Source organism: Seriola aureovittata, chromosome 6 (assembly GCF_021018895.1).
Source record: "Seriola aureovittata isolate HTS-2021-v1 ecotype China chromosome 6, ASM2101889v1, whole genome shotgun sequence".
NCBI lineage: Eukaryota > Metazoa > Chordata > Actinopteri > Carangiformes > Carangidae > Seriola > Seriola aureovittata.
Window position 1 is genome coordinate 1949393 of NC_079369.1, and position 17137 is coordinate 1966529.

Consider the following 17137-nt stretch of genomic DNA (forward strand, 5'->3'; position numbering starts at 1 on the left):
CAAGAGAACACCGCTGCATCTCATCTGCAGCAGCAACCAGTGAGTGAAACCTTTAAGACTGTTCTTAATTATCAACAGGACTCGGGGGTCATGGAGGCCGGCTACAGCTCAGTTTCTGCTCTGCAGAGCAAACGCCTGATTTCAGATATTAGATATGGTTTGAAGAGCTGACAGTGTAATTGGTTTGTGTGGAGCAGGCAGACTGCTGCAGGACTGACCGAGGCCTGGAGACCCAATTAGATGCTGGGAATGCTGATGGGGCATCGGGACAGGGATGTGGCTGCTGGGATTACCTGGAGGATTTCATTCAAATGTAAACTGTGATACTCTCTCACACACACAAATGATGCACAGTGACTAAGTTGTTCAGAGCTAATGTTTTTTAAAAAAAGCCCTCTGTCAGGATGTTCTCCAGACTTGTAGCATTTATTTTCAGTGTGTATGCCTTTCCCATTTGGACCCCAGTGCATGTATGTATATATATATATATATATACACAATCCTCTGTTTATTCCTATTTAAATGCATCAGTAATCACTTTTGACCAGGTGCAATGATTACATTATGTGTCCCAGTTACCCAGGTGAAATGAATTCATGCATTACATTTGTTTGGTGCTAAAAAAATATTTAAAAAATTATTTTATTCCAACTTAATGAGCAACAGTGTATATATTGTGTTGTACAATGTTTGACATGACTGAAATACTTGCAGACAGTGTGTGTGATTTTGCCTCTTGGGCTCCTTTCAATGGAGTAGCAGCGCCATCTATTGATAGAATAGAATAGTGGTAAAACTGTGATTCCAGGAAATGTAAATTGGGGGAATTATTGAGCCTGTTGTATAACCACAGTGGAGTCCTTTGATAGTCCAACATACAACAGAGAGCAGCATTCATGATTAAAATAAGGGTTTCCTCTGAATTTGTACCTGCATGTGTTCAATTCTAATTGGTCTAGAAGTGTTACCATGCCAACATCAGCGAAGCTGCCTCTCTGAACAGTGTTTAAAGGTATTGACAGGTTTTATTCCATAAAACACAAATTAAAGATTAAAACAACGTGCAATTGCAGGAAATTAAAGGTTTATCATTTATTTAAAAAAAAAAAAACAACCACAGAAGTACAGACACCGAATATTTTCATCTCACAACACAAATTAAATCATAGTCAAATTTATTCTTTTTTCTAGTCAAGCCATTAAAAGGCAAATGAAGTACAGTAGCATCAGATATGATAATGTGACTGTTGATATGCAAAACATGAATTGTAAATGAGAAAATAATAAATACAATATTGTCCATAAATTGCTGCAAAATAACGAGCTACTGCACACAGTGACAAACTACTATATTATACTACTACGATAACTACTAGTTATTATATATATGGCCTATTATAAACAGGCTATCATGGAAAGGTCTGAAGCCTCACGAGGTCATTTCATGTAAGTTCTCAACAACAGCACCAAAAACATTAAAATAAGAAGAAAAAAACAGCAACCGTTAACACAAAAAAATCACAATGACCAATTTCAGTCACTCAAGTACTGGAGGAGTTGAAGTTAGCACTGATAATTAGCACCACGCTATCTGTCCTGCAGCTACATGGACGTTGACTTCTGTTGAAAGTAAAGAGGCGACTACATTTTGAATTATTGCTGTATTGAGCTCAGACTAAGAAAAGTGCTACTGTGCAGGTCTAGTTTTCACCTGATAAATGTACTTTTCTGATTCTCACTAAAACACTGTTAGTTTCTATCAAAAACCTATTAACAGACTAAATATAGTAAACTAAGATAACTGTTGAGTTAGCTGCCAGGCCGTTCTGCTTCATCTACGATGTACTGACCTCTTGTTGCTGTCAGTGTCCCATAAAACTGCCCTGTGACCATGTAAACTCTGCACAGCCTTTGGTTGAGTACAGTACAGTATTTCATTGCTTTATTATTTGGTGAAAGCAGACAACGGTACAACCCCACAGGTGAAATCAGAATTCAAAATATGTGAGACATTATTTTGTGGAGGTGAAGCACTGGTGTGGATTCTGCAGGGTTCACAGGTAGCTAGCTGTGAGACGTTGAGGAGACAAGCTTCTTTTGCTGTTAAATGCCTAGGGAAAAAAAAGATAATGATGTTGATTGTATGTACAACTGTGCAGTAAATTAAAGCTTAAACAAACCAAATCAAATAAAGCAGAGATTTTGAAGTACGTACCCTTAGGGCCATTGTTGTGCATGCATGTCGTAAAGTGCAAATTATACATTTGAGTTTGAAATAAAACTTAATTTGAGTCATTTTAAGCCCAATAAAACATGTGATGTAATTGCTTTTGTGACCAAGTCTTTCAGTGTGGTTGGTTGGACCGTCAAATATTATAGAGACTTACAAGACTGCGAGTCGGGCTGAGAGAGCGAGAGCGCACGGGGCTGGAACTCCTGCTCTGGCTGCGGCTTCTGCTCCACTGCAAAACACAAGACACATCACCAGTGAACGCATGGGCCTGTACTCTCATGCTCTACCGTTGTAACACCTGCATTCATTATGATATTTCTGAAGCAATATAAAGGCATTACCAGAGCACCTCTTCTGGTCACAGCCTCGCCCTTCACTATTACAGCATTTCCTTCCATCAAGGCCGGCCACACGTGGTACATCACCAGAGGAGCAGCGAACTCTGAGTCATAGCTACGACGATACCTGTTGGAGAGAGAGGGAGAGAGCTGTGAGTGTGTGAGTGTTAGTCACTGCTGTGTGTGTGTGTGTGTGTGTGTGTGTGTGTTGAGGGTGACATCTACTGGGGGAGACATCAAATAACCTAGTGATGTAGGGCAGCCCTGATGAAGGATTTACACACAGTATTTCTCATGGAACTGACTTGTTGTCATTGTAAAGTTCTCCATCACTGGCAAAGGCCAAGTCCAGCGGGGGCTCCAGAGTCTGCATGGCAAAGGCCACCTTGCAGGTCTCCCTGATCAAGGTACTGATGAGGACAAAGTCCACTTCTGGCGGGAAGGAGATCCGAGGGTTCACATTCATGGTGTTGATCACAGTCTGCGGAGAAGAAACACAGTGAGATACACTGCCTTGTTTTTAAGTGTCAAAGTCCATTAATCTGTTCAGTACTCTTCGGTCTTAAATAATTCCATGCGTCATCCATAACTCAAATAATAACGAATAGAAATTCTCAATTTTAGGACAGGTAGTGAAACAATAACCCACTGACAGGAGTAAACAAAGCAGTTTATAAGTTCTAGAGGAAGAGTGCCATGTCACCTGCAACAGGTACTTAGACCTGAACTTATATTTGCAGTAAATACTTTAAAACTTTTAGCCACTAATTGATGAGACAGCCGTCCTGGAGCAGATAGCTCGGCTGGCCTGAGGAAGTGGTGTGGTCAGATTTAGGTCGGTCATAACTTATTGATGAACTTACATGGTAGTCTTTGTGCCAGCTCTCAAGCTTGTCCTGTAAGACACTGAAGGAAGATGTGTTGGTCAGTCTCCTTAAAGTGTCGGCCATGTCTGGTCCCCTGTGACTAATCCTCGGAGGTTTAAGATGCCCCAGGAAAAAAGGACAACAGCCTTTAATCTGTAGAGGGAGCGCAGTAAAAATTCCTGTCCTGGCAGCTCTCTCCACCTACGACACAGATGCCAAGCACCGCCTCGGTTGTGGTAACCAAGCGAGGAAACGAGCCGGCAACCAAACCACACTGTGCTTTCAATAAATAACTTGTGACGGATAAAACCACGAGCACGGCTCTCTGTCAGTCAGTCCTCTGCAGGTTCAGCTCTCCAGTCATGTAAATACGACTGTATGTAATATTATACTGTCAAACGACACCAAAGACACTCAGAGGAAACCCCGAGGGTCAGTAACACAGATATACTGCTACTGTGACTGTGTTGGATTAAATCCGATTATAATACAACAGGCGATAATTAAATTACATGTGCAGCCAGTGTTGTCAGATCATTAATTCACACAAATCTGGTCTGGTAGCTGTTTTGACTATAACTAACTAAATAATAATAATAATAATAATAATAATAATAAACTTTATTTGTATAGCACCTTTCATACATAATTGCAGCTCAAAGTGCTTTACAGAAGAAAAATAACATCAAAAACAGACATAAGGGGCAACGTAGCCTAATAAATAAAAGGGCAATAAAACAATATAAAAAAACATAAAAAGGCATAAAAAGAATAAAAGGAATAAAAACTGTATCAAATAAAAGCAAAGTATAGATAATTAAAAAGCAAGATCATAAAAATAAAAATGTTTTCAGCCGTTTCTTAAAACTATCGTTTATTGTAATAATAATAATAAACTATATAACTAACTGAACTCGCTGTTTATTCATTTTGTTTGTGAGTTTTTAGAAAATACTGCTTCTGTTATTGTTAAACAAACCTTTAATTATGAAGGAGTCTGATGTTATATGGTCGGTTTGGCAGTTTACCTATGGAAACTATGAATGGACATGTTTTTCTATTTTAGGATCCTTCTGTGATTGGCCGGTTGAACTCGGACTGGACCATCTATCATTATCACAGAAATGCCTCTATTTTTGTTTGTTTTCTTGTTTTTATTCACGCAGTCTGAATAAAATGCTCTGTTTGCTCTCGCTGGTGTTAACAGGACTTTTTTTTTATTCATAGTCAATTACCGCATATATAATAATTCACAACACAATCAGTTGTCTCACCCGCGACTGAGGAAAATGGTACGTCCCAGTCACTGTGCGAGCAGGAGAGGGAGGGTCAACATGGCGTCCGAACAGGTCCGTTATGTTTAATATCTGTTGTTATTCTATAATTTTTACTCCGTTTTATCGCTGAAACGTTCCTTAATAAGTTAATGATATATACTTAATATATATTCATATATAAATATAAACAAATATAAATGTCTGGCGCTTCGTTGTCGGCCCTTACGCTGATATCAGTGTAATAAATACTGGCCTCCGCTTCGTTATTATGGGCAGCGTTGAGGAAATAAAAATGCTATTATTTTAGCACCTTTAGACCTGCTGTTTGACAGTGAGCTATATGAGCTAACACAAAGAGCACAGACGCTGTTCGACTATTGAGTTTATTTCCATTTTACTGCTAATTTAAAGTGCAGTTTATTTTTAGTCATGGCCACAGACAGGAAGTCTCCGGGGCATTTAACTGAGATTACATTCCAGCAGAGACACTGAAAATAAGTGGGAACTCAAGCCTTCAGTTTGTTGTGATTATGGACATTGAATGTAGATCGGTGGAGACAATTATACACATTCATACGGTTTTTACTAATCTTGGCGAGAAAAGCATGAAAGCAGTTCACCTGTGAGTGAAATACAGGTGTTGCGGTGAATGGATCTTAAAGTATGGAGGAGCATATCTGACTTTCACAGGTGAAGTGTCTGTGTAGAGGATGTAATAGGGATCTAAAAGTATTTGTAAGGAAATTGTTCCTTTTGATTTGTAATTTTATGACTCAAAATGTATTACTGGTTGTTTATGGTACTCCTCACTTCAAAACATATAGATTTCAGTCTTAAAAGATTGTTTTCCCTTTCCAGGAGAGCTCCAATGGGCCAGTGAAGAAGTCCATGCGAGAGAAGGCCATAGAAAGGCGCAGTATCAACAAGGAACACAACAGTAATTTTAAAGCTGGCTATGTACCCATAGAAGAAGAGCGTCTTCATAAGACAGGGCTGAGAGGACGCAAGGGAAACATGGCTGTTTGCATCATCGTCCTCCTCTTCCTCCTTGCCCTAATTAACCTCATTGTGAGTACTACAAGCCTAAATGTACTCATCCGTGGATCCTCCTGATTAGACGTAACTTAAGCTTAAGGCAAAGAGTTGATCACTGTGTGGTTGCATTTTTTACTGTCCCTCAGATCACACTTGTAATATGGACAGTGATCCGTATTGGTCCGAATGGCTGCGACAGCATGGAGTTCCATGAGACTGGCCTGCTGCGCTTCAAACAGAAGGCGGACATGGGCATCGTTCACCCACTGCACAAGAGCACAGTGGGAGGTCGTAAGGACCAGGACCTGGTCATCGTTGGCAACAACAACCCGGTGAGAAACAGACTGTATTTACTGCGAAGACTGAGCATTTAAAAAAAAATTAAAAAAATGGAAAATGGCACATTATTTTTTAAATTCATACTCTAACAACTCTTCTCTCTTTTATTCTATTTGTGTTGATCCAGGTTGTGTTCCAGCAGGGCAGCTCTAAGCTGAGCGTAGAAAAGGACAAGACCTCAGTCGTCAGTGACGTTGGCATATCCTTCACAGACCCTCGCACCCAGAACACTTTCTTCAGCACAGACTTTGAAAACCATGAGTTCCATTTGCCCAAAGGAGTCAAAGTCCTCAGTGTGAAAAAGGCCTCCACAGAAAGGGTGCGTATGTTTTGTTTTTGTTTTTTTTAAATATGTTAATTGATTTTTTCAGAAGGCATTGTGATTGCCTTTTAAAGCATGTGACCCAAGTGTGGGCCGAATTTATTTTTGCCTTTAGACCCCAGATAGAAGTTCAGTTTTCCGTATGGCACCAACTGAACAAACGTGGCTCAGACAATCTTGGGGTATCTTTAGAATAAGTATATGAATATATGAATGCCTTTGAATGGCCCAGCCAAATCTTGCAGTTTGTAAATCTGAATATCAAAGTGAGGCAGTTTACAGTTTCCCAGGGCCTGGAAGAATCTGAGACGAAACAAGTGTGCAGAGCTGATAAATGCAGTTTCGAGAAGACTCAAAGCTGCAATCGTCAACAACAGTGCTTTTACAAGGGTTCAAAACAGAGGCCTGAATATGATGAAATATTTCAAGTTTTTTATCTTTAATAAATGGAGGAAAATAATTCTCAAAACTTTAGTTGAGTGTGGAAAAGGTAATGGAGTCTAAATAAATGTGTCTGGTTGTCTCTGATGTTAGATCACCAGCAGTGCAGCGTCTGACCTGAACATCAAAGGGGACAGCAAGGCCATTATCCGTGGTAACGAGGGGGTCAACATCATGGGCCGGACTGTAGAGTTCAAAATGGGTGGAGGCATCGAGCTCAGGGCTGTAAGTGTGGGAAAGTATTTAATATGATTTGATGTGTAACAATAAACAAACAGCTGCATAAATACAGTGTAAAGCCGATGAGGATGAAACCCCGAGGACACATTATGGATTATGGATTTTTTTCTCTCTCTGCAGGAAAACAGCATCGTCCTCAACGGGTCAGTCATGTTCAACGCCACACGCATCCCTAACTCCGCAGGAGATGTGTATTTCGATGAGGGTCTGGAGAGGTACAAGCTCTGCATGTGTGCAGATGGGACTCTGTTCCGTGTGCAGGTGAAATATCCCAACATGGGCTGCCAGACATCAGACAACCCGTGCAGGAAAGCTCATTAGGCGTCTGGACTGGAATCTGCTGATTACAAATTTGCATATATATATAGGACATTCTATAGGAAATTCATCATGACTTGCACATAATAATACCTCTGTAGTTCACCTGGCAAATTCTGTATTCCTTATTTTGTTTGCAAAGCAGGAATTGTGTTACAGATCGTTACCACTTGGCCAAAGATATTAACATATACGTGCTGAAGTATTTTTATTGTTCTGCAGATTTGCCAACTTTATCTGAAAGTGTATTGTGCCATGTAAGCACATAGCACTTATATTTAACATTATACTGTGGTTTACATCGCCCATTGGCAGCAATTAGAAGCTACAGTATTACATTTTTGCCTTACCGTCCAGTGTTACTAAAATACACTCAGATGGCAGTTTATTAGGTACGCCTAGCTAAAAATATTACAACAGTCCTGCCATAAATCCTCTCCTGGTCAAGGTTATAATGTTCAAAAATAAGCAGCCAAACACAGTCTCTCCACAAGCAGCGGCCCCGGAAGTAAAGTAGTAGTTTTAGCTAGGTGTTCCTAACAAACTGCCAACTGAGCGTACAGACCACGTAGAGGGCTTGTATATGATTTTATTTGCTATTCTTTGTTACTGGCAGCTGTGTTTGATATTTTCTTTATTATTTTCACTGACTAAAGTAAGACACTACAAGATTATATTGAGTTATGCGACACTTGCTGATGAAATGCACAAAATCTGGGTTGAACTGTAAAACTAAATATACATTTTAAGCCATTCAGTAATGCTACAGTAGAATAGGTCTCTTTCTGCACATCTTTGACTGTCCATCTTGCACGTGCCAATGGATTTACAAGGGATGATATATGAGAAATTACACACACACACACGTACACATACATAGATATATATATATATAAAATATTCTAATTTTGTTGCAAAAGCTTTTTTACAGTGAGATAGAGTGTTTGCACTAAGTTAAACTCCAGATTAATGCAGATCTCTTTAAATGTTCATGAATGTCAGGAAAGTTTAAATCATCAGTAGCTTGGTTTGACGCTTATATTGAGTGGTTTGAATTTTTGTGCAATATAGTCTATAATTGATTGACTTTTATTTTGCCTTGGATTGTCTTGTCTGTTTTATAACAGTACTGATGTTGAGAATATTTGTTATTAATGTCATGATGTAGTTTTTCTCAGAGCGTCACAGCCTGTTGCTAAAGAATGGAGTGTTTATGATCCACTAAATGGAAAAAAAATAAAAAGGCAACCAGCCTTATTTGTCCAACATTTCACTGCTATGTGCGTTTCAATAAAGAAACATGTTACGATGTGAAACTTGTTATCATTGGTTTCAGAACACTGTTTTATTATCCAGCAGAATGTGAAGCAGGGCATGGTTCTCCTCACCATAAATGTTCAGTCTCAGTTATCTATCATGTATACAGAGGAAAACAACGACAGTAAGACATTAACTAGACGTGTAAATGATTGAATGAAACGCAGAAGGGCGTCTTCTGACAGGCGCGTGTTAAGCTAGACGCAGCAAAATATGCTTCAGACTTTGATCAGAAGCTGCTGGAGACAGCCAAAGTTAATACACTGAAAGCATTCTGGGCTTGAAGAGTCACACGTTTTCCTGTCAGCTTGGAAAAGAGTGGATACACAGGTGAGTGTGATGCTTTTTAACTGCGTTATTGTCCATCTTTGAAGTCTTTTTTATTTTTAAATGAAATTTTACTTATGAATTGTTTTGTGTTTAATGATTTCAGTAAGGATTGCAAAAACTCATAGTCTTTCATACAACATATTCTAATGGTAAAGATTGACCATACTTGATTTTGAGTCAACCCTCCATGTCATTCATGATGGTCTATGTGTACTTACAGGACAGGGTGTGATGGCAGGAGCACAGGGGCCGGTCTTGGCTGCTGTGCTGCTCCTCGTCTCCGTTGGGGTCCATTGCTCCTCTCCCCCACCTGTCTGTCCAGAGTCTTGCACCTGTCAGAGAGCTGCCCTGTTGAACTGTTCGTCCTCTGGCCTCTCATTGGTGCCGCAGGACATCCCGGACTCTGTCACTGAGCTGGACCTGTCTCACAATCTCCTCGATTCTGCAACACTCCACCGGCCACATCGTAACCTGAGGAATGTTTGGCTGGGAAACAACTCGATCACACACTTGTCTCTCTGCGTAGACAGAAGCATGGGAAGCCAGTCTGTCAGTGGTGGACATCTACATCGCTTGAGACCTTGGAGCAGAAGAAGATGCGTATCTTGGGCCCCCACCCTGCAGCTGCTATCTGTTGAGAGGAATCAGCTGATGCAACTCCCAGAGGGTGAGGCAGTGTAATACAGTTATACATACAGCCATATTTAAACCACTGTCACAGGACATGAACAGCACAATAACCACTCCTTCCAGAGAGCAGAGCATAAAAAAATTACACCTATACAGTATCAGTTGTATCGCTGTTGCAGGACGGCCAACATATCACTTTCATACACTTCCATGTCAGTTAAAACATTTGAATCTGTGATGAATTTGCATCAGATCAAACTTGGACTGCCCTTATCAACCAGTGATGGAAGCATTCAGTTCACTTACTAAACTAAAAGTAGCTAAAACACAGTGTAAATAGATTTAACTTTGACATTATTATTTAAGTAAACATACAGCATTGTTTGGAAATATCAAAACTAAAAGTATTACTTACTGCCTTATAAAGGCAACCTGCAGTAAGTACGGAGAGTGACGTTGTGATAAAGGGCTTTAAAGTTTGTAGGACACCCTGCACAGACTGCAGGCTTATAAACTAAGCTAGCTAGCTAGCGTGTTTAGCAGGACTAGGTCATCTGGTGGAACATTTTGGATTTAGCTACAGCCTCATGTGGTATAACAAACTTAGTCACTAAGACATCAAGATTAGTTTTACAGGACACAGGTTGGAAAAAGCCTGTAAATTAGCTTTAGCTAAGGTCAGCTGTGACTAGCCTTAACCTGCTTCAGTGCAGTCACTGAGGTTTGGCTTTTACTTGTATTTTGTAGTTCCTAAAATTGGAAATAAGATACAGTATATATATATATATATATATATATATATATATATATATATATGTATGCATATATATAAATACTTTAATAGTTTTGCTTTAGGCCTATATGTATAACTAGTGTATATACAACTTTGTAGTTGGGTTTATTTTACTACAACATCATATTTCATCTTATGTTAAAAGTAAGTAGTAACACTCTTAAACACATAGTGAAATAAAAAGTACAATATTTCACTGAGAAATTTAGTGCAGTATATATAGAAAGTAACTTTAAAGGACATACTCAAGCAAAGTACAATCAATAGTACTTGAGTAAATACTTAGTTACTTTCCAATACTGCTGTCAACACACACGTACTGTACAAATCCAACCTTCAGAATTGAATGATAGTAATAATAATCCTATATATTGTAATAATAAATAGTAAATACACATAAATAATCTTGAACATCAGCCATGCGTGGGAACAGACTTGAATTACACATAGGGCAGTGTTCACAATATTGCGTAGTATCTTATGATGATTTGCCAACCACACCCCAATATGTTCTAAGGTTGCATAGTCATAAGAAATGTCTATGGTCTGGGTGTGTATCCATGAAATACGTAAACTGTAGTATCTTTACTTACATAAGCAGGAAGTGACCAGAGTGATCTATACAAGTATCCTACCCTTTTTGGGTTTTGACCCATTAAAATACAGCTTCTTCTAACTGTGGCCCTTTGTCACAGGTGTCAGAGGTCCATGTCAAGATGTTTTACCTCTTCAGATTGTTTTCTGGATAAATGTTCCAGGAGATAAAGAGAATACAACTTACAAAACTCAACAGAGCGAAAGTTTAGGGATAAAGAATTGATGAAAGATGAATTTAACGTTGTGGAGCAAAACTTTTTTGGGTTCTTTCCTCTTCCATTTCATTATGTTGTGACCCACTAGAGGGGTCTGGCCTCCCAGGTTGGGATTTAATGACTTAATTACACGTGGGTGTTCCTTTTTGAAAAGCTGTTTTGTGTGTGGGTGATTAAAAATGGTGCCTCTGATAGTAAAGTTGCACGATGTACATGAGCCACACCTTTAATTGCCCTCTGGAATGTGATTGAGATATGTCTGTGAGTCAGATCTGAAAGAAACCCTCACCTCACAGCCTTTTATTTATTAATTTTTTTTACCAAATTCTGTTTAAAAAGGTTAACATGGTCTGAACTTTAATTCTTTTTCATTTCTTTTTCATTATAGAAGAATAAATCTGTGATCTTGACTGTCCTGCCATGTGTTTTCCTCATATAAACAAACCCTCTCATTAATATTCCTTATCTTTACTACTGTGCTACACTCCAAAATGATTCAACCTCCCAAGATAATGAAACTGTACAGCTGTCAGGCAATCACAGTTTTTACTGACATTCCAGTGGCTCTGTGACAGGAGAAAACATACAACGCAACTTTTACGTTTTCCCCCTGCATCGTGTTATTTCACAGAACTCCCTCTGCCCTATGTGTTCCCAAGAAATGCTCTTAATACGGTTCTTTTAAAGGCATGTGTGGACAGTCCATTTACTCAGCCAGAGCTGTGTTGACAGTCATGGACTTCTCTCCTGTTTGGTATTCGGCTCACAGAACCCTCAGTGCCTCTCTAATGAAGCACAGACTCACAGTGCCTTACTTTAGCGCAGCAGACTCGGGGAGATTGTCTCAGGCGAGTGAAAAGGGGGGAGACAGGCAGCGGGGGAGGAATGAGCAACACAGAAAAAATTCAGAGCCCCTTATTAGTCATATAGTAAAAGTGTTCACAGGCTGGATTCATATTCTAGGAAAGGGGGTTTTCATTGATTCAGATATTTTACACTATTCACTATCTAGACATCCACACAGTAAGGCCTGTAGTTTCCATTATCCAATCTCAGCAGTAATGCTAACAAATTGAGTTTTTACTGAAAAATGAACAGATTTTCACCTTCCAAGTCACAGTGAAGAATGTGAAGCAGCACAGGTATGGGAGCACAAGAGACAAACCGACCTGTTATTATCACGGAAAAACCTGTAACATATGGTACATTCCTCCCTTGACGAGCCACCCCATCGTGGTTATTGTTGAGTTCTAATTACGGCCCTTATATTCTGTCATCCAGGGCTGGAACGTAGTCCGTCTTTATGGGTTCTGCAGCTCTCCTTCAACAGGATCTCAACTGTACGACCAGGCGACCTTAGCCACCTTCGACAGCTGAAAGAGCTGCACCTACAACACAACCTCATCACAAGTCTCCATCCACAGATGTTCCAGGATTTAACCCAGCTCAGGGTAATTTAGATTATTTTCCTTCAATCTGTTCATTTTGTTCCTTCACACTTATTGAAACTTGATGAACGACAGAATATTCAGTATTTCCAGCCATACAGTGATGCCGAATTCTGTTTTGATTGATAACTCTCAGAAAAAAGTATGTAACTTAACTGTCTTTCTTTTAATTTTTTTAGCAGTCAAAGTATATGTCTTGCTATATGCTGAATGTCCATGTTGTGCCTCCATTAAAGGTCCTTGATCTGAGCTTCAACATGTTGACCAGCCTCCATCCTTTGATGTACCTCTCTCTGCATAACATTGGGGCAGATGTTGGGCTGGGTGGGAACAGGTGGCAGTGTGACTGCAGCATGCGCAGTCTAAGAAGGCGGATGGCCTTTGACAGCAGCAGAGGCCTGCAGGCCTGGGACGTGGTGTGTGCTTCCCCCTCTATCCTCTCAGGCAAAGACCTGCTACAGTTGGAGGAGGATGACCTGAACTGTTTTGGTCCTGAAAACAGGCCAGAGATCCATCAAGATGTGACAGTTTATAGCGGCTCTGAGATAATGCTGTCTTGCTCCACCCAAGGTAACTCAGTCAAAAGTGTAAAACAGATTAACACATATATAGTTGTGTAGGTCAGTCCAATTACATGTCTATGTTGTCTTCTCCGTAGACCCGATGTGGTGGACGCCCAGTGGTCAAGCATCTGTGAACCAACCTCAGGCCGATCTGCTCATCAGTGATGTCACAGAGAGAGACACAGGACTTTATGTGTGTATGTCTGAAGATCATGAGGTTGTGTCTGTTTTTAACCTCCAGATCAGTAGAGTAGGAGGTGCAAGAAGAAAAACTAGAAGCTTACCCAGAACCATCCGACAAGTAATCCCACAAGACACCCCAAGTAGGATAGGTGAAGAGAGGAATCAGAGAGCCACACAGTCTCAGTTGGTTCTGGCTGTGTGTCTGTCTGTTTTCATCACGTTTCTGATAGCCTTCATCCTCGGGGTCTTAGCGAGACCTTGTATTGATGTGCTTTGGGCAAAGGTGACCAAGAAGAAAAGCCCCGCTTCAACCAACTCTGTCTCATCTGTACAACAAAGACAATATGAGAATGAGGCCTACTCCGATGGTGAGGAACCAGAGGAGGTAGTAACTCACAGAGAAAGGAGAGTCACATTTAGCACTATAGATTATAGAGAACATGGAAATGTACAATATTATGATACCGTAGCCAGTGGCAACCAGGAAAGCATCAATAAGGATGCAGTGATTGAATGTGAATCAGCTAAGACTGAGGAGGAAAAGCATACAGATGGAGATTCAGGAAGTGAAAACAGCTTACCACAGGATACCCAGAGAGATGGCAGAGCCGTCTCAGGCATCACCGACGCAGGACGCACACACAAAATGGAGTTTGAACACATCCCAGACCCTGTTGAGCTGGAGGAGAGAAGAAGCTTGTCTTCATGCTCAGATTCGTCACTATCTGACAAAGCATTAAAAGACCACACGACACCCAAGTCTCCTCAGCTGGCAGAGGACTCCATTCAGCAGAGAGCTGATTTCTCAACATCTAGAAAAGTAGAGGTGCCACAAATTTCCATAGAAGACGAAAGTGAAATTCCTGGATTTTCCTCCGAGCCCTTTGCAGATTGGTCACCACATACAAATAATGCCAACCCAAAAGACTCTGATATGTGGCAGGAGAACGAAGAACAATTTGAATTTAGTGATTCTGTTCGAAGCACATCTGCAAGGTCCAGCAGTGTGTTTGATTCATTTACTGACTCAAAACTGATTGTGGTACCCAATTCAGATAGACAAAATAGGGTGGATACGTCCAGCTCCAGCTCATACATCAGTGAGGATGAACCTACACAATACACTCTGAACTCAGACCAAGAGGAGGAACAAGATGTAATAAGGTACCAAGATAAGTCTGAGGTCACTGACACTTTTGACCCACAAAGGCCTGCAGAGAGACCAGAGTATCCATCTTCCTCTCATTCCAGTGACAGTGATGGGGCGTCAATGCAGTACACAGTCAATCAAGAGGAAGAAAAAGGAGAAGCGAACGGAAAATCAATTGCCGAATATGACCAGCTAAGCAGCAGGATAGTTACAGGCGAGGGGGGCACCAGGGAGAAAGTTAAACCAATGCCACGGACAAAGTGGCGCGGTCTCAGTTTGGGTGTTACCAGTTTTGGTAAGAGTCTAGATACAAGTGCACCTTCACCACCTAAAGCTTATTCATCTTCTTCCAGCAGTGAGAGCGGAGCAGAAATCACAGACCTCAAAGTGAAACAGACTAAAGGCAGAGTAGACCAAATCAATGCCCCATTACCAGCATCGGACTCATCTTCTAGTGATGAGACTACGGATGAAACAACAAAACATACAAAGACGCAAGAGCAAGGAGAGGTGGACATGACAAAGCTTCCGTTTCAAGATTCTCAGACAGGAAGTCATGATTCAGGCACACAGTGGCCTGTCCACGATCCTGAGCATACTACACATGCCAAGAGTCGTCTAGATATCAAAGCACCATCACGGGACTCTGATTCTTCTTCAAGTAGTGACAGTGAAGATGAAACAACACATCTTTCAGAGAGGACTGGAAAGGTGGGCGACACAGAGCTTCTATTGCAAAAATCCCAAACAGTAAGTCATGATCCAGATGGAAGGTGGCCTGCCCTCGATCTTGAGCATATTCCTAGCATCAAGAGGCGCCTAGATATCAAAGCAACACACCCTCCTCTTGATTCAGCTTCTACTAGCAAGAAAGTGGAAGAAACAATAGCACGAATAAAGAAACACAAACAAGGAGAGATACATATGGCAAGGCGTCCAAATAAAGTATCTCAAACTGTAAGTCATGACACAGGAACACAGTGGCCTCTTCTTGATCTTGAACATACCACACGCATCAAGAGGCGTCTAGATATCAAAGCAGCATCACCGGACTCTGATTCATCTTCTAGTGGTGGTAGTGAGGATGAAACAACACAAGACATAAAGAAGGAGAGGCCAAGTGTGGTGGAATTTGCAGGGCTACCATATCAAGAATCTCAGAAACTTAGAAATGATCCAGAAACACAGTGGCCCGCCCTAAATCTTGAGCACATTCCTCACATCAATAGGCGTCTAGATATCAAATCCCGATCGCCGGACTCTGATTCATCTTCTAGTAGTGGCAGTGAGGATAAAACAACACAACTTGCAGAGAGGCCTGGGAAGGTGGGCAACACAGAGCTTCCATTGCAAAAATCTCAAACAGTAAGTCATGATCCGGATGGAGGATGGCCTGCCCTCGATCTTGAGCATATTCCTAGCATCAAGAGGCGCCTAGATATCAAAGCAAAATCACCAGACTCTGATTCATCTTCCAGTAGTGACAGTGAAGATGAAACAACAAATCACAGAAAGAAACAGGAACAAGGGGAGATACACATGGCAAGGCTTCCAAATACAGTATCTCAACCTGTAAGTCATGACCCAGGAACACAGTGGCCTCTTCTTGATCTTGAGCATACTACACATGTCAAGAGGCGTTTGGACATCAAAGCAACATCTCCAGATTCATCTTCTAGAAGTGACAGTGACGACGAAACATCAGAAAGCATAGCAAATCAAAGACCAGCAAAGGTGGACACTGTAGAACTGCAGAAATCCCAAACACTAAGTCATGATCAAGATGGAGGATGGCCTGCCCTAGACCTTCAACATATCCCTAGCATCAAGAGGCGCCTAGATATCAAATCCCGATCACCGGACTCTGATTCATCTTCTAGTGGTGGTCGTGAAGATGAAACAACACAAGACATAAAGAAGGAGAGGCCAGGTGTGGTGGAATTTGCAGGGCTACCATATCAAGAATCTCAGAAACTTAGAAATGATCCAGAAACACAGTGGCCCGCCCTAAATCTTGAGCACATTCCTCACATCAATAGGCGTCTAGATATCAAATCCCGATCGCCGGACTCTGATTCATCTTCTAGTAGTGGCAGTGAGGATAAAACAACACAACTTGCAGAAAGGCCTGGGAAGGTGGGCAACACAGAGCTTCCATTGCAAAAATCTCAAACAGTAAGTCATGATCCGGATGGAGGATGGCCTGCCCTCGATCTTGAGCATATTCCTAGCATCAAGAGGCGCCTAGATATCAAAGCAAAATCACCAGACTCTGATTCATCTTCCAGTAGTGACAGTGAAGATGAAACAACAAACCACATAAAGAAACAGGAACAAGGGGAGATACACATGGCAAGGCTTCCAAATACAGTATCTCAACCTGTAAGTCATGACCCAGGAACACAGTGGCCTCTTCTTGATCTTGAGCATACTACACATGTCAAGAGGCGTTTGGACATCAAAGCAACATCTCCAGATTCATCTTCTAGAAGTGACAGTGAC

The 17137-nt window shown here is 41.0% G+C and overlaps 2 protein-coding genes across 2 annotated transcripts; one reads left to right on the plus strand and one right to left on the minus strand.

Moving 5' to 3' along the window:
• Positions 1-1078: 1078 nt before the first annotated feature.
• Positions 1079-3046, minus strand: spata18 (spermatogenesis associated 18). The gene is made up of 4 exons (XM_056379059.1): positions 2877-3046; positions 2575-2698; positions 2388-2462; positions 1079-2111 (listed from the first exon to the last, which is right to left on the minus strand). Exons 1-4 carry the CDS (start codon positions 3035-3037, stop codon positions 2055-2057), a joined length of 417 nt encoding a protein of 138 aa, XP_056235034.1. The 5' UTR covers positions 3038-3046; the 3' UTR covers positions 1079-2054.
• Positions 3047-4727: 1681 nt separating this feature from the next.
• On the plus strand, positions 4728-8725 carry sgcb (sarcoglycan, beta (dystrophin-associated glycoprotein)). Its single transcript, XM_056379453.1, has 6 exons — positions 4728-4786; positions 5573-5782; positions 5896-6081; positions 6216-6407; positions 6945-7076; positions 7212-8725. The coding sequence occupies exons 1-6, from the start codon at positions 4772-4774 to the stop codon at positions 7410-7412; spliced, it is 936 nt and encodes a 311-aa protein (XP_056235428.1). The 5' UTR covers positions 4728-4771; the 3' UTR covers positions 7413-8725.
• Positions 8726-17137: the final 8412 nt, after the last annotated feature.